This window comes from Pristis pectinata, chromosome 10 (genome assembly GCF_009764475.1).
Source record: "Pristis pectinata isolate sPriPec2 chromosome 10, sPriPec2.1.pri, whole genome shotgun sequence".
NCBI lineage: Eukaryota > Metazoa > Chordata > Chondrichthyes > Rhinopristiformes > Pristidae > Pristis > Pristis pectinata.
Window position 1 is genome coordinate 24,740,890 of NC_067414.1, and position 17,372 is coordinate 24,758,261.

A 17,372-nucleotide genomic window follows, 5' to 3' on the forward strand; every position below is an offset into this window, starting at 1 on the left:
GGCCTTTTGAAAGTCCAAATATACCACATTGTGTGGTTGACCCGTATCTATTCTGCGAGTTACAACCTCAAAAACAATCTTCATTCATCCATGTTGACTCTGCTCACCCTATTATTATTTTCTAAGTGCCACATGACTACTTCCTTAATAATAGCTTTTGACATTGTTCCCTGTAAATTTTGGGGAATTAGCATAAATAATTAGGACAATTTTTTTTCACGCAAAGGGTGGTGGAGTCTGAAAATAAGTGCACAAAAGACTAATTGAGACAAAAACCCCATCACATTTTAAAAAGTATCTGTATGTGTACTTCAGCCATGACCTCCAGGACTATGTTCCTACTGTGGGAAAGTGGGATTGGGCCAGATACATAATTTTCCAGCAGCATCGACTTAATGGGCCAAATGGCCACCACCTGATTTTTTTTTCATATAATTTTCTAGGATTCTGTTCTATTCTGAGTGCTGGATACAGCAGCAGAAACATCATTGGCCTGAACCTATTGGTCATGACCTTTTGGAATTTGCATTTCAGCACATAGTTAGCCATTTCATTAATCAATGTTCCTCAGTTTTGCTCAGTTTCCTATTCTTATGAATTTACTGTCTTATGCGGGTTTTTTATTTGTGGCTGTGCATCCACATTCACAATTATTTATTTCTGTAGAAGCTAATAAATCAATTTATTATATTTAGAGCAGGGTTTTCTACTGATATATATTATATATGAAATGAACGTGGGTCAAAGATAAGGTGCCATAGTGTGAAGCCCAATCTGCAATGCATTTCTTTTGAATATTTTCTTAGTGTGAGCATTAAATCAAAAAGGGAAGGTTTCAGCATAGTTCCCTGGAGCATAACACTGGTGGAACTCTTTTCATCTCATGGTCATGCCTCATTCCATGCCACCACTTTGCATTTAGAATTGTGAGTCCTTGATCGTTGTCCCCAAAAAATTTAATAATATTGCACAAGCATTACCTTACCTTGTGTCTTTTTATTTTTCTAGAATAGTAATGACTCCAACTCAGTAAAAGTCAGTTGCTGCAGTGCCACTGACATCCACTTAACTAAAATTGCTGGTTAACAAAATTGAGGCTTATGGAAATAGGAGGGTCAGTGTCAGACTGGATTTAACAAACAACTTGGCTTAAGGATAGAAAGCAGTGAGTTGTGGTAAATAAAACAAAAACTGCAGAAGATGGAAACCTGAAATAAAAAGAGAAAATGCTAGAAATACTCAGCAAGTCCAGCAGCATCTGTGGAAAGAGAAACAGTTAATGTTTCAGGTTGGAGGTGCTTCATCAGAACAGGAAAAAGAGAAAACATGTTCATTATGAGAGGGTGGGTTGGGATAGATAGGATAAAGGAAATATCTTTGATTTGGTGAGACCAGGGTGGCTTTGGAGAATAAGATATCTTTATCAGTCACATATAGATCAAAACACACAGTGAAATACATCTTTTTGCGTAGAGTGTTCTGAGGACAGCCGGCGAGTGTCGCCACGCTTCCAGCGCCAACATAGCATGCCCACAACTTCCTAACCCATACGTCTTTGGAATGTGGGAGGAAACCGGAGCACCTGGAGGAAACCCACGCAGACACGGGGAGAACGTACAAACTCCTTACAGACGGCGGCGGGAATTGAACCCGGGTCGCTGGCGCTGTAATAGCATTACGCTAACCACTACACTACAGTGCCTGCCTAGATCAAGTCATTTGGTTAATGATGGCTGATAGAGGGTGCAAACACAAGCAAGGGAACATAAAAGCCTTGGAATGCAGAGCTGTAGAAAAGGCCCAGCAAGTCAGGCAGTGCTGTTTAAGAGAGGAAAAACTGAGTCCATGTTACAGATGGATGACGTAGAGTAGAGCTGGGCAGTGTTGGGATGTGACAAGCCAATGTGGATGGTGCCAGTCAATTGCAATTGGATGTAGACAGCCTCTCAGAATGGGTAGAAAGTGGCAAGTGGAAATTAATGCAGATTTGTGAGGTGATGCATTGGAAGAGACTTGAGGTTTAATGGCACAGGTCTAAAGAGAGCACAAGGACAGCTGAAACTTACTGCTGTGAGGATGATTAAAGCACAGGTGATCACAGAAGGGCATTGAATAAGCACTTAAAGGAAATAGGCTTACAGGGCTATGAGGGTAAAATGGGAAATAGAGCTGACAGAACAAGAACATAGAACACTACAGCACAGTACAGGCCCTTCGGCCCGCAATGTTGTGCCGACATTTTATCCTGCTCTAAGATGTATCTAACCCTTCCCTCCCCCTACTTTTCTATCATTCATGTGTCTATCTAAGAATTTCTTAAATGTCCTTAATGTATCCGCCCCCACAACCTCTGCCGGCAGTGCGTTCCACGCACCCACCACTCTCTGTGTAAAAAAAAACTTACCCCTGACATCCCCCTTAGACCTTCCTCCAATCACCTTAAAATTATGTCCCCTCATATTAGCCATTGTTACCCTGGGAAAAATTCTCTGACTGTCCACTCGATCTATGCATCTTATCATCTTGTACACCTCTATCAAGTCACCTCTCAGCCTCCTTCTCTGTGAAAATCAATCCGTGCTGTAATAAAGTAGACAACAGCCATCTAAGGCTAAATATCAACAATTGTTAGCAGCATTAACCAAGAGACTAGGTAATGAAGAAACACTGTCTATTCAGGCGGGGACAGACAACTCCTGAATAGAACGGCCCTGCCTGACATGGGGAATGTAGCGAAACTTCAGGGGGACTCCCTTGCAAATCAAATTAAATTACAGAAACAGCAGGGGTGCACCAGAGATCCTGACACATGGCTATGGACCCCCACTGCTGGACAGGTTTGTGTACCAGATGCATTTTTACCTACAGTATGTTACTTAACTATATACATGCAATGACAAATTTGGGTAAGGAGGGAATGGTAGGAGTGGCACTACAAACGTGGTGCCACCCTAATCTGAGAAAAGAGACACAAAGAAAAGTACAGGAATGTATTATCTGTCAGAAAAATAATTCTGGTAAAGCAGTTAAGTGCCCTCTGGGTAGGACAAGAATGCCTGTGGGCCCATTTGAGTGTATACATATTGATTTTCACATCTCTCCAAAGAGAAAAGCCCTAGCTCGCTCAACCTATCCTCATAAGACATGCTCTCCAATCCAGGCAACATCCCGCTAAATCTCCTCTGCACCCTCTCTAAAGCTCCCGCATCTTTTTCTATAATGAGGCGACCGGAACTGAACACAATACTCCAAGTGTAGTCTGACCAGAGTTCTAAAGAGCTACAACATCACCTTACGGCTCTTGAACTCAAAACCCCAACTAATGAAGGCCAACACTCCATACACCTTAACAACCCTATCGACCTGCATGGCAACCTTGAGGGATCAATGGACGTGGACCCCAAGATCCCTCTGTTCCTCCACACTTCTAAGAGTCCTGCCATTAACCTTGTATTCTGCCTTCGAATTCGATCTCCCAAAGCATATCACTTCACACTTATCTGGGTTCAACTCCATCTGCCACTTCTCAGCCCAGCTCTGCATTCTATCAATATCCTGTTGTAATCTACAGCAACCTTCTACACTATCCAGAACACCACCAAACTTTGTATCATCGGCAAACTTACTAACCCACCCTTCCACATCCTCATCCAAGTCATTTATAAAAGTCACAAAGAGCAGGGGTCCCAGAACAGATCCCTGCAGAACACCACTGGTCACCGACCTCCAGGCAGAATACGCTTCATCTACCATCACCCTCTGACAGAATTGCTCTATAGAGAGTTGGCATGGTGTCAATGGGCTAAATGGCTTCCTTCTGTAACATAATGGCTTTATTAGTATTGGTTTATTATTGTCACTTGTACCGAGGTACAGTGAAAAACTTGACTTGCATACTGATCGTACAGGTCAATTCATTACACAGTGCAGTTACATTGGGTTAGTACAGAGTGCATTGATGTAGTACAGGTAAAAACAATAACAGTACAGAGTAAAGTGTCACGGCTACAGAGAAAGTGCAGTGCAATAAGGTGCAAGGTCGCAATAAGGTGCAAGGTCACAACAAGGTAGATTGTGAGGTCAGAGTCCATCTCATCGTATAAGGGAACTGTTCAATAGTTTTATCACAGGTGGGATAGAAGCTGTGGTATGTGCCCTCAGGTTCCTGTATCTTCTACCTGATGGAAGAGGAGAGAAGAGAGAATGACCTGGGTGGGTGGGGTCTTTGATTATGCTGGCTGCTTCACCAAGGCTGCGAGAGGTAAAGACAGAGTCCAAGGAGGGGAAGCTGGTGTCTGTGATGTGCTGGGTTGTGTCCACAACTCTGCAGTTTCTTGCGGTCCTGGGCAGAGCAGTTGCCTTACCAAGCCATGATGCATCTGGATAAGATGCTTTCTAGGTGCATCAATAAAAGTTGGTGAGTGTCAAAGGGGACATACTGCATTTCTTTAGCCTCCTGAGGAAGTAGAGGCGCTGGTGAGCTTTCTTGGCCATGGCATCTACGTAATTTGACCAGGATAGGCTGTTGGTGATATTCACTCCCAGGAACTTGAAGCTCTCGACCCTCTCGACCATTTTGATTGCACTATGGTTATTAATAACCAGCTGCATAGTGTTGAATCAAAATCACATGTAGGTTAGATTCAGTGGATGTGACAGTCCCATATGGCTTCTTATAACATTCTGGAAACTCTCATGGTAACTTTGTTTTTTTTTACTGGTGCCCACCTGCAATTAACTAGATTTTTTGAACTGAGTTTCACACCATTGAATGGTTGCAGGCTGATATCAGGACACTGAGTATTGCTAATAATTCAATGCTTTCAAAAGGATCAGTAGTGAGATTTTGTTATTGACCTCCAGCAATTTCCATACTATTGTTACAGAGATAACAGATCTAAAATTATCAAACCTGTGCCCTTTTCTGTATTGAGCAGGGATATTAGCATTTGCTACTCTTTAGTTCTCAAGAAAGTTATAGATACTGCCTTGCTGTTTAATCACTAACCTCTATCCATATGATAAAGTGCAAGTCATCTGACCCTGTTAATATCTTAAAACAGCTGATTAATTAAGATGGCCTTTGTGAAAATCTCCTGGTGCTGTCATAATAGGCTAAATACTTCACAAAAGTCAGGAAGAGGATGGCAGCAAAAAATATTGTCATATCTGAGCATTTTACACTTCTGCAAAAGGAAGAGCATTTAGACAAAATTAGATTTTTTTTCTACCCTCTGGGAACAAACTGCTGTGCAGCAGCAGCAAGATCATTTAAACTGGCCTTCATGACTAACCTCAAAAACTGTCCATCACTAACTGCTGGGCTCTTTGGATTTAAAATTGTATCATTTTCTACCCCCACTTTAATCCAAATCCCCTAAGGTTTCCATGAGAGACGATGTACTTAACATTCCTCCCCAGTGCTGAATAAGTCCTGCAATGCTGGTGATTCGCCACATTGAAGAGGTAAAAACTTCTCCTTATCTGTGTCTGGGCTTGACAGGGTGTAACTGGAATGCCATGCAGTGGACTCTAATGGGCAAGGGCTTAGAATTTCTTGGAGTAGAACCATTGTCATCCACACCAAAGGGCCTGGTTTATAGAATTATGGAGTGGTACTGACTCAGAAAAATGCATTTGACAGAGGGTCTCTGACCTGAAATGTTAACTCTGTTTCTCTGCCCCCAGATGTGGCCTGACCTGCTGAATATTTCCAACATTTTCTGTTTTTGTTTCAAAAGGCCATTGAATCTGTGCCAATGATCTAAAGTCCCAGGGAATTATGGTGATTTGCAATTTCCCCATAATATTTTGGAATTTTGATATTTCTGTGTTAAGCCAGTGAAAATTAATGGAGCTCTATCCTATAATTTTGTTGGTGATGAACAACCTATCTATAATTCATTAAATAACTATTTTGCCATGCAAAATAAAGAACCAAAAATAGCATTTACTTGTAACTAATTTAAACAGTCAGTCAAGTAGCTTAGTTTGCATCCATGTATGGCTTTTTACTGGGCTTGTGGACATCCTAGATGGCTGGAAAATGTCCTTCTAATTGGAATTTAGTTTGTATTGCTGTTGGCAGTTAACAGCAAAAGTACTTTCACTACTTACCAGTCGTCCAAGTTGCAAGGACCTTCAATATGTAACAGGCATAATCTGAACCATTCTGTTTCAATGATATGGTATGGTAGTGGCAAAATAACAGCTTTTGATGTCTTTCTCTGTTGTAGTGTGTTGGTCATGTGACTATTATCAAATCGCTGGCCTCTTGTTTCTAAGATTGTCGGTTGCTAATGTTAAATTAATATCCATCCAAAAACACATTTACTTCAGAATTCATATTGGTAAATACAACTGATTCCTCAGTGGGATACTAATCAGTATATATTTTGCTGAGGAAATGAATGTAAATTTCAAAAGGTTGAGGTGTCTTTTAGAGTTCATATAGCTGTGAATTTAAATACAAGCTGAGAAATTAATTATTTAACAATGACTTCTTACTGATCTTGGATTGAATTTTAACTACCCTACAAATTAATGACGTCACATGTTTTCAGATACTGATGGACAAATTGACTTGCAATGGCATGAGGTCATTTGACAAGATACTCTATCACTGTAGTCATGAGGTGGGGGTGTGGGCTTGTGGCCAGAGATACCGAAGAGACATGTTTGCGCGTGGACACACACACACACACACACACACACTCTCTCACACTCATCTCCATGGCAGTCTTCCCTACTGATTCTGTGTCTGTGCCGGCCATTGAGAAGTATCTGAAAACATTTGTGACCTTCAGCCAGTTAAGGTAACACCAGCTGCACCTTCTCTGTAGGGTAGTTAAAATTCAATCCAAAATCAGTGAGAGGTAATTATTAAATAATTAATTTCTCAGCTTTTATTTAAATTCACAGCTATATGAACTCTAATAGACACCTCAACCTTTTGAAATTTACATTTATTTCCAAAGCAAAATATGTACTGATTAGTATCCCACTAAGAATCAAATGTATTTACCAATATGAATTCTCTCACAACTTGTATTTCCATCAACAGATTTAAGATAATTATGATAAAACCTTGAGTTGAATATGCACTTCCTATAATGTTGAAAGAACTTGTTATAATATTTATAAAATAGTTGTCTAATATAAAGTTATAAAATGTTATAATTAAGAGAGTGAGGTTTTAAATGGTCAAAATTGAAATTGATAGCAAATATTTGGCAATGGACTTTGGCTACACCACTTATGACTTTACTGCAATGTTCATCCCAGTATATTGCAGCTTCACTGTACATGAAAATATTGTATATATTAACAATACCAATGATATATATCATATCATATACCATTGCCAAGGATTTGCCTTAGATTTAACATATGATAGCTAAATCTATGGCATTTGTAACTATCTCCCCATCACTGGGTTTTCACAGGTGTGTCTCCCTCAAAAGAAAGTACTATGTTAAAGTGCAGCACAGCAAACAATATCACAATGAAGCTACACTGTAAAGAGGTGAAATGGGGAAAGAGATGTAATATTATGGACAAGTGTTTAAGTTTATGAAAGTTTATAGGGTAAACAATGAAATAATGCTGCGCTGCCTGGGGTGGTGGTGGAGGCTGATACGTTGGTCAAGTTCAAGAGATTGTTAGATAAACATATGGAGGAATTTAAAATAGGGGGATATGTGGGAGGAAGGGGTTAGTTAGTCTTAGGCATGGTTTAAAGGTCGGCACAACATGGTGAGCCGAAGGGCCTGTATTGTGCTGTGTTGTTCTATGGTTCTGTGAAAAGGTTACTCCTGCATACACAAAGGGAAGAATTCAAAGAATACTGTCAGGCTCATTAAAAAGTGAATGCTGACAAATTGGACCCATTTGGAAAACAAAACCTGCAGATGCTGGAAATCTAAAACAGAAATTGAAAAATATTGGAAATACCCAGCAGGTCAGGCAGCATCTGTAGGAAGAGAAACGGTCAACATTTCATGTTAGAGACCCTTTGTTGGACCCATTTGGCCCATTTGTGCATATTTGCCTTGTGTTAAATATGTAACTAAAGGATGACACCAAGAGTGCAGTGCCAATTTCGACATTTGCCAACAGAAACTGGATTTTAAGAGTGACCCTTAACCTGCACTAATGTCAAAAAAACGAGGAGCAAACCCCATAACTAATCAGCAAAAGAGACATGAATTAAACTGTGCCATCTGTGTAATCAATGTAAGGTCCTTTGCATGAGCCAGCCTCAAGTTTTTATTGCTCAGCACATTTCTTACTGAGCAATTGGGTGAGCAATTACTTATTGCAGTCATTCTCCACAATGCCTAGCAGTGAAACATACTGGGATCTCTGCCCCAGTATTGAGCCAGTGACTTGCAATGGCGTGAGGCCATTTGACAAAGTACTCAGATCACTGTAGTCATGGGGTGAGGGTGTGGGCTTATGACCAGAGACACCAAAGAGACATGTCCCCTTCCCCCCACATTTTCCCTCATCTCCATGGCAGTCATTCCTACTGATTCTGTGTCTGTGCCGGCCATTGAGAAGCTGCCTTTAAGACTGATCACCTTCCCACGATTCATTGCAGTAGCTAGGTTTCCATGTGGAGTGCAGACATCTTATATGTTGTTGCTTGCAAAGGTTTAAAGAGGTAAATTACTTTCTTTCCTCCCTCCCCTACAAATTGATACAGTACTCTTCATTCTGCCAACTCTGCTATGCTATGTTGCCCATTTCTGAGAGCAATTAGTTTGTCTAGAAGCCTTGAGGTCACCAATAAGTTCTTCAGCACTTGCCATACCTTTCCTTGTAGAGTTTTGCAATTTGAAACAATTATGGAAATCATAATGATGAAATCATAGAACAGACAGAAAATAAAACCCACCAGCAATCAACCTGCAAGTAGATATTCTTTTAATTATCACCACTTGCAGGTTGGAGTCCCTCACGCTGCTGAAGACATGTTCAGTTGTAAATGTTTATATCTGAACATTCTTTCAGCAGCATGAAACTAGAATGTTCAGCTCCAAACTGGCATTGTAAGCTGATTAATGTCATGATGATTTTCAGCGTGCTACTGGTGGGGAGGCATTGCATGTGTGTTAAGTGCCTGGTGAGTAGTGCAATTTGCACCAAAGATACATGTTGTCACGTTGGTTAACAGACCACCAAAACTACTACCATTGTGAAGTTCAGAAAAATTGCTAACAATTATGACTTCTCACTCTGCAATTCTAAAGTGAAAAGTTGATATAATTTCTATACTACCTGCAAAATATTAAGAAAAAAATTTAATATCTTTGTCTGTTTAGATTTGAGGTTGAATATATTCTGTCAGAGCCTCACTTGGAATGGACAGGAAAACGGGGAAGGATTGAAAGGTCTCTCTGTTCAGAACTTTTGTCTAGGCGCACTGAAGAGGGGAAAAGTCTTGTGTGCGTTTGTGGTCCAAACTCCTTCACTGAGCAAGTTGTTGGGTATGTATTCCAGTATTCGACTTTTGGCTTAATAACCCTTGGCCATCTGCATTTACTGAACTCTGGCTCATGATCATCCCTGAATTTGAAAAGGGGTGATGTACAAATATAAAGTGAAAAAACACTTAAAGGAATCACATTGGCCACCGTGAAACAAGATCCATCCATCACTCTACCTTTTCAGCCTGCCTTCAGCTACCAAATGTAAAGCACTGATAATTCTCCATAAACCTGTTTATCCCTCTACCTCTCTTTCCTTGTGTAAGATGCTCCTTAAATGCACACCACTGACCAAGATTTTTTTAGTCTATCCTAAATCTAGCTGACTTGGTATCAACTCTTGTTGATGTCCCAAAGTGTTTTTAAAAAATATATATTTTGATATATAACAATAATTAATTACAGGAAATTGCTGCAGTTCTTCAAATCAAATGTCAACAATCTGCATTTACTTCAAATCAGGTAATATGGTTTACATTTATTGGGCATTTCTCACAAAGCAAGAGTTTATTACCTATCATTTATTGCCTGTGACAAGGTGGTGGTGGCCGAACTTCTTAAAATGTTGCAGTTGTCATGGTGATGGCACTTCCGCAGTGCTGTTTGGGGCAGAATTCCAGGATCTAGACTTGGCGACAATGAACAACCAGCAATCTACTTCCTCAAGATGGTGTGTGCTAGTGATGGAGTGAACGAATGTTTATTGCGGTGAATAAGATGCAAATCAAATGAGCTGCCTTGTGCTAGGTAGTGTTGAACAACTTCATTGTTGGAGCAAGTTATTCTCCAGGTAACTGAAGGATATTCCATCACACTCCTGACATGTACCTTGCAGATGGTGGTAAAGGCTTTGACGTTTCATGAGATGAGTCAACCATCACCGGTTATCCACCCACTGTGTTTGTGTGACCAAGCCAGTTAAAAATCTGGTTGATGGTAATCCTCTCAAGATGTTGATGGTGGGGGTTTTGATGATGGTAAGGCTATTGACTGCAAGTGGTAGGCTCTTAGACTCTCCATCTTTAGAGATGGCCATCATATTACACTTTTGTGGTGTGAATGTTACTTTCTGCTTAACAGCTCTACATGTTGCCTAAGCCTTGCTCTGTACATTTGTGAACTGCTTCATTTGCTGAGGAGTTGTGAACAGAGCTGATCATTGATTACAGGTGACCCCCAGAGGAGTTGCATTCCTAGAAAACAATCTTTATTGTGATTTTCCACAATGCAAAACCCTATTTCCCATTGAACCATGTTATAATTGGAGATGTGTTTCTATGGGATGTTTTACTCTCAGCTGTAAGGATGAGTACTGCAGCTGCTGGTTCATGGTAGGGGGAATCGCTTATAAGATTTGTTTTAGAAACTGACAAGGCAATCTCTTGAGTGGCCAGCAGCTGCATATGAAGACACAAGTGATTGCAGATGCTTATCCACCTTCCAGCCTTCAGTTTGAATGGAGACGTACACTTTTAAACACATATCAAATATATTTAAGATGGTTTAATGATGTAACTCGCAACAAATAACGTGGTGGTCATTTAGGTTTACAATTTGCACTTAAACCTGCTGGCACTGTTTCAGACAGCTTGAATGTAAATAATATAGAAAACTCTTGGTGGAAAAAAACTGCTGGACAGCAAGTTTAAAGAAAGAAATGCCACATTATCTGTATGCATCAAGAAATGTGAGTTGGGAAAAAATAAAAATAGACAAAATTTGTTGTTTCTTTCACGTTTTGTTTATTTTCTTAATTTTTTCCCCTCATAAATTACATAAGAACAAAATTTATTCCATATCTCAGATTTTTGGATAGTGATTTGTGAATTCTGTAAGAGTGAATTTCCATAACCCAAATGGCCATAACACAGGTGTCGCCAGAGTTCACCAGAGAACACATCCACTTCTGACCTTATGGGGGCTGTGGATGAAGCAGCTTAAAATGACTGGGCCATTGACACTGCCCTAAGGAAATCCTCCAATGATATTCCAGGCTGAAATGATTGACTTCCAACTATCACAACGTTTTCCTTTAAATGAGGTATGACTCCAATCATTACTATATTCCCTATTATGTCCATTGAATTTATTTTACCTTGAGTGATTTCATGCTACTCTCTGTCTACTGTTACTTCCACATCATCTCTCGAATTTGGTTCTTTTGCCCACATTTGTACTACGCCTATGATGAGGTCTGGAGTCAAGTGGTCCTGGTGAAATCCAAACTGGGCATCAGTGATCCCTTATTGTCCTTGACGGTACATTGGTAGGTGTTGGAGGTGCTATTAGAGTACCTTAGGTGAGCAATTGATATGGCTTTTTCTAGATGATTTTTGCTGTAATCATTGTCTGCTGTTGGTACAGGGAATAGACAATCAGATGCTTATGTGTGGAAGTGCTGCCAAGCAAGTGCTTACCTTGCATAAGTGCAGCTTCAATGACTTTCAAGCTTGTTGAAGCAATGAGAAATTGTTCTGCCACACTCCTAGCTAATGACTTGTTGCTGGTGGTTAGGCTTTGGGGAGTCAGGTAGCAAGTCATTCACTGAAGAATATCTAACCACCATAGTCAGGGTATTTGTGTGTGTCGATCAGACAAGTTCCTGGTTAATGGTGAAACTGAGGAGGATGATGTTGGAGCATTTGATGGTGGCAGTGGTGATGCAACAGTTAAGGTGCCAAGGTGTATCCTATTCACAAAATGAAGTCTAATAGTGATAATTGTCACCCTATCTGTCTACTCTTAAATCGTCAGTAAAGTAATGAAAGCTCTCAAGTATAAAAGCTATCAAGAGGCACTTGTTCATGAATAACCTGCCCAATAATGCCCAGTGTGGCTTTTGGCAAGACCACTCGGCTCCAGACCTCCTCATTATCTTGGTTGGACTTGTACTTCTCACAAAGAATCTTTTAGAGGTTATGATTGTTGGAGGTCAATCATCCCAAGCCCAAGGCATTGCCTCAGGAGTTACTCAGGGCAGTCATCCTCAGGCCCAACCATCTTCAACTACATCACCAATGACCTTCCTCCCATCATGGGTTCATAAGTGAGGATGTTCCCTGATAACTGCACAATATTCGATTCCATTTTTAACTCCTCGGCCAATGAAGTAACCCATACCTGCATGCAGTAAGATCTGGAAAACATTTAGGCAGAGGCTGATAAGCAGCAAGTAACATTTGTGCCACAAGAGTGCCAGGCAATGACCATCACCAGCAAGAAAGAATCTAACCACCTAACCTTGATCTTCAATGGCGTTACCATCACCAAATCCCCTACCATCAATCTCCTGGGGATTTCAACATAGACTAGAAACTCAACTGGACCAGCAGCGTAAATACAGCAAGTTGCTTCCTTCTGATAACTAAAGGCTTTCAATCATCAACTAATCAGGAGTAATCTCCACTTGCCTTTGTGAATGCAGTGACAACAGCTCTCAAGAAGCTTGACACCATCCAGGACAAAACAGCCAAGCTGATTGACGCTCCGCCCATTATCCAAAACATCAATTCCCTCCATCATCAGCACACAATAGCTGCAGCATGTACCAGCTACAAAAAGCACTGCAGTTCTCTCCTATACTGCTCTAGCAGTACCTGCTAAAACCTGCACCCTCTGCCACCAAGAAGGACAAGGGCAGCAGGTACATTGGAACATCATTACCTGCATGTTCCTCTGCAAGTTGTCTACCATTCTAATTTGGAAACGTATCACTGGTCTTCCATCGCTGCTGGGTCTAACACCTGGAAATCCTTACCCAATAACATTAGGGGAGTACCTTTACCAGAAAGACTGAAGTGGTTCAAGAAAATGCTTCGTCACCACCTTCAAGGACACTTGGGTGTGGACATTTAATGCTGGCCTTGCCAAAAAAGGCCAAATCTGGTCAGGCTCTCGATTTTTTTTTTTTGCTTAACTTCACAACTCATTCAAAATATTCCTGACTCTATCCTCTTTCCTCTCACTCCGGTGCTTAATGACTGATGTCGGCTCTCAGTCTTTCAACCCTCCTTGGCTTAATGTAACCATAAGAAAAAATATAACTAATATTGGTGGTGCTTTTAGTTGCTGTACATGACTTACCATTCAAAACACTGCACAAACATTTGACCAAATATTGTCACCATTTCATTTATTGTTTTACTGTGATATTTTCTTGCACAAATCTGTTATTTTATCTTAATTTCTTAATTTGCTTTATAATATATCACAATTATTGTGTCTTTTTGCCTTGCTTTCCTTCAAATCTCCTCTATTTCCTGCATTGTTGGTCTTCAAGTCTGCCATCGGTATTTAGTATTCATTCTGAGTTTGGGTGCAATGTGATATGTTGAACAGACGCTAATCAGATATGAGAGACTTGCAAATCATACATCTTTCATTCTGTAGAAAACAGAAAAGAGAGCTTGCAGATATAGTCAAATGCCAAGTATAAACATTTACTGAAAGTTGATTAAAGGTTTGGTAATAATTTTATAAAGTCAGATGATTAGTATTTGAATCTTTATGATCTTGTATAGGAAATTACATAGGTTGATCTCATTTCCTCAACTTTTGCATGACTAGTATTGTACAAGAGTGTGTGTGCATGAAGTAAAAACAGAAAATGCCTGAAACACTCAGCATTAGTGGAAAGAGAAACAGATAAAAGAGAACTGGAACCACTACTCCAGGTAGACCTGATGGCTCTCTGACCATGAACCATCTCCCATTGTGCAGGAACTACCCCCCCAATAAAGACAATCTTAATGATGACATTTGCCATTGCTTTAAATCAGCCAGAACAGCCTTTGGCCTTATGAGAAGTGTGTTTAAAGGTTTAGTCCTTGAACCCAATACAAAGCTCTACCTTCTTCTATGCTTTTGGGACATTGGCTATCAAAGCACTGGAGAGTTACCACCAACATTATCTCTGCAAAATCCTCCAAAACAGCATTGATGCTCCAGTCATACTCAGCCAGTTCTGAAGGATGGGCAATGTCATTTGTATGCCTGACACCAGACTCACAAAGAGGAACTCTGAGCTCCATCATAGCAAGAGACTGACAGGTGGGCAGAGGAAATAATTCAAGGATGTTCTCAAAGCTACCTCTGATAAAGTGTGATAGCCTCACTGATTCCTGGGAATACCTGTTGCATGACTTTGACGAAGGGACATTTGGAATAGCACAGGAAAACTTGGAGCCTCTTTGTTAGAGAGCCCAGCTCAAGCTGCAGTAGGTGCACTGCACTTCCCCAAACTGCCTACCCACCAACTCCATTGAGCATCTCCTGCTCTATCTACGAGAGTCTGAAAATCCCACATTGGCCTCATCAGCCTCTGTGGAGTCCAGTGGAAGCAAGTTGTCCTCATCCGTGAGACTGCCTATGAAAACAAGAGGCTGTCTTTTACAAATTATAGAGTTGTGCAGAACAGAAACGGGCCCTTTGGCCCACCACCTGCATGCCAACCTTCTTCCTGATCTATCCAAATCCCATCTGCCAGCATTAGGTCTAATTAAGTGCCTATCTAAATGCCTCTTGAATGTAGTGATTGTTTCTGACTCTACCTCCTCCTCTGGCAGTGAGTTCCACGTATCAACCACTCCTTTATTAAAAACAGAAGAAATTCCCTTCAAATCCCCTTTAAGATCCTTCCTCTCACCTTAAACCTATACCCTCTTGTTTTTGATATCCCTACAATGGGAAAAAGATTCTGACAATCCATAACCCTTAAATCTTAACCTTTTTTGGACCAGCCTATCATGCAGACCTTATCAAATGCCTTACTAAAGTCCGAATAGATGACGTCTACCACCCTTCCTTCTTCAATCCTCTTAATTACCTTGGTTAACTCGATCAGATTAATGAGGCACAATTTCTGCCGCACAAAGCCATGCTGATTATCTCTGATCAGCCCCTTCCCTTCCAAATGTACATAAATCCTATTCCCCCACTACTACAACCCTATTGCTCTTGTGCCTTTCTTGCACGTCTGTTCCTGTTATTCCTGCTCACTATTTGGAGGCCTTGTATGACCCCAGGAAACTGATCGTTCCTCTCTCATTTCAAAATTCTACCCAAATGGCCTCATTGGACGATCCCTCCAGAATTCCCTTTCTTAAATACTGTAGTTATGTTCTCCCTCATCAGTGATGCAGTTCCTCTGTCACATCTGAAATTTCTGTATCCTGGAACGTTAAGCTGCCAGTCGTGCCCTTCCCGCAACCAATTGCAATGATAATGTAATTCCATGTGCCAATCCATGCTCTAAGCTCATCTGATTTAACTGAGGGTCTTTGCGTTAAAGTAAATGCAGTTGAGCCTGCCAGCCCTCCCATGCTCCCTAACTTGCCTCTGTCTGCTCTGTCCATTTGACTTCCTTGATTTATCCTGCTCATTTTTCTCCCCACTTGCTGCACTCCTACTATGCTTCCCACCCCCCTTGCAAAATTAGTTTAAACCCTTCGAAATAGCCTCAGCAAATCTCCCTGCAACGATATTGATCCCCCTCCAGTTTAGGTGCAGCCGCTCCATGTACAGGTCCCCTTACCACAGAAGCATCGTCAGTCATCCAAGTACCTAAAACCCTCTTTAGCCATGCATTCATCTATCCTTTCCTCCTCCTTCTACCCTCACTATATTTGGCTGTGTTCCTGTCACAGAAAGACAGTCAGAGAAGGGAATTCAAAGGATAACAAAGATAAATTTAGGTGGCACAGGGATGAGGTCACTTTGCAGGACCTCATCCCTCTTCCTACCCATGTCATTAGTACCAAAGTGAACTACAACCTCTGGTTGTTCTCCCTCGCCCTTCAGAAGGTTCTGTACCCGAAGACATAAGAGGTCTCGAGCTTTTGTATCTTCTGCCCAATGGGAGGGGAGAGAAGAGAAAATGACCGGGGTGGGAGGGGTCCTTGATTATGTTGGCTGTTTTCCCGAGGCAGTGGGAGGTGTAGACAGAGTCAATGGAGGGGAGGCTAGTTTTGGTGATAGGCTGGGCTGCATATCACCGGAGCTGTGAGACAGCAGCTCTACCAGCAGTGTGGCTCTGCCATTCTAAAGCAAGAAATAAATTGTATAGATTGGAGCTTCAATTAGAGCAGGACAGATTGTGGTTTCTTACCTTTTATCAACAGCTGTAAATTTAGGTTTTTATCACTGTAATACATTGAATTCTTTTCCATGCCTGCATCTGCCTTTCTGTGAAAGGAACATAGCTGATTGCAGCTCAACTTATGTCTTCTGATGTTCCTGAAAATTGTATTTCATCCATTTCTTGGTGCCTTTTTAGATCTAATGCTGAACTAGGAGCATACCAAAAGAATTGTGAAATTTGGACATCTTCTTTTTAAAAAGTGCCCTCAATTCAAGAAGTATTAAAACCTGACGTGTGCCATTGAGCAGGTAGCTGCTGCATCATTCGAATGCTGAATCACAGCACAATTAGATCACTATTGTGGTTGTCATGGTGATGAGGAAAAGCAGGGTGGAGGAGGGGTTGGGGGTGTTGAGGGAGATCATGGAGAACTGGTGGACAGATGGCTCCATGATTGATCCTCAGCCCTTGTGGCAGTACTGGGGCCATGGATCAGGGCACATGTGGGCTGAAGATATCTGTATTCAGATGCTTTGATCTGTGCTTAGTGCTGCCCACATTTATCTTTTTAATACATTAAAATGACTGAAGAATTTATAAAATATATAAACAATATCCTAATGGAGATGCTTTAATTTGCAGAAGATTCACTATTTTCTGTATGATATACCTCTTGTTTTACTGACAGTTAAAAACAAATATCATGAATCGTGACCTTTTGATCCAATTTGCCCAAGTCAGTGGTGGAGACAGTTAAGTATCATCTAGATGACCACTTGAATTGCCAAGGCATAGTGGTTTTG

General features: G+C 41.0%; 1 protein-coding gene across 2 annotated transcripts in view; it reads left to right on the top strand.

Moving 5' to 3' along the window:
• Window positions 1–17,372, top strand: part of LOC127574924 (cytochrome b5 reductase 4) — a 99,386-nt gene that overhangs the window by 71,959 nt on the left and 10,055 nt on the right. Inside the window, exons 15-16 of one of the 2 annotated variants that reach the window (XM_052024440.1) lie at window positions 9,327–9,491; window positions 9,897–9,953. In XM_052024440.1, the coding sequence (XP_051880400.1) occupies window positions 9,327–9,491; window positions 9,897–9,953 (222 nt within the window). The remainder of the gene's footprint in view (window positions 1–9,326; window positions 9,492–9,896; window positions 9,954–17,372) is intronic. The other variant, XM_052024441.1, reaches the window with a different exon arrangement.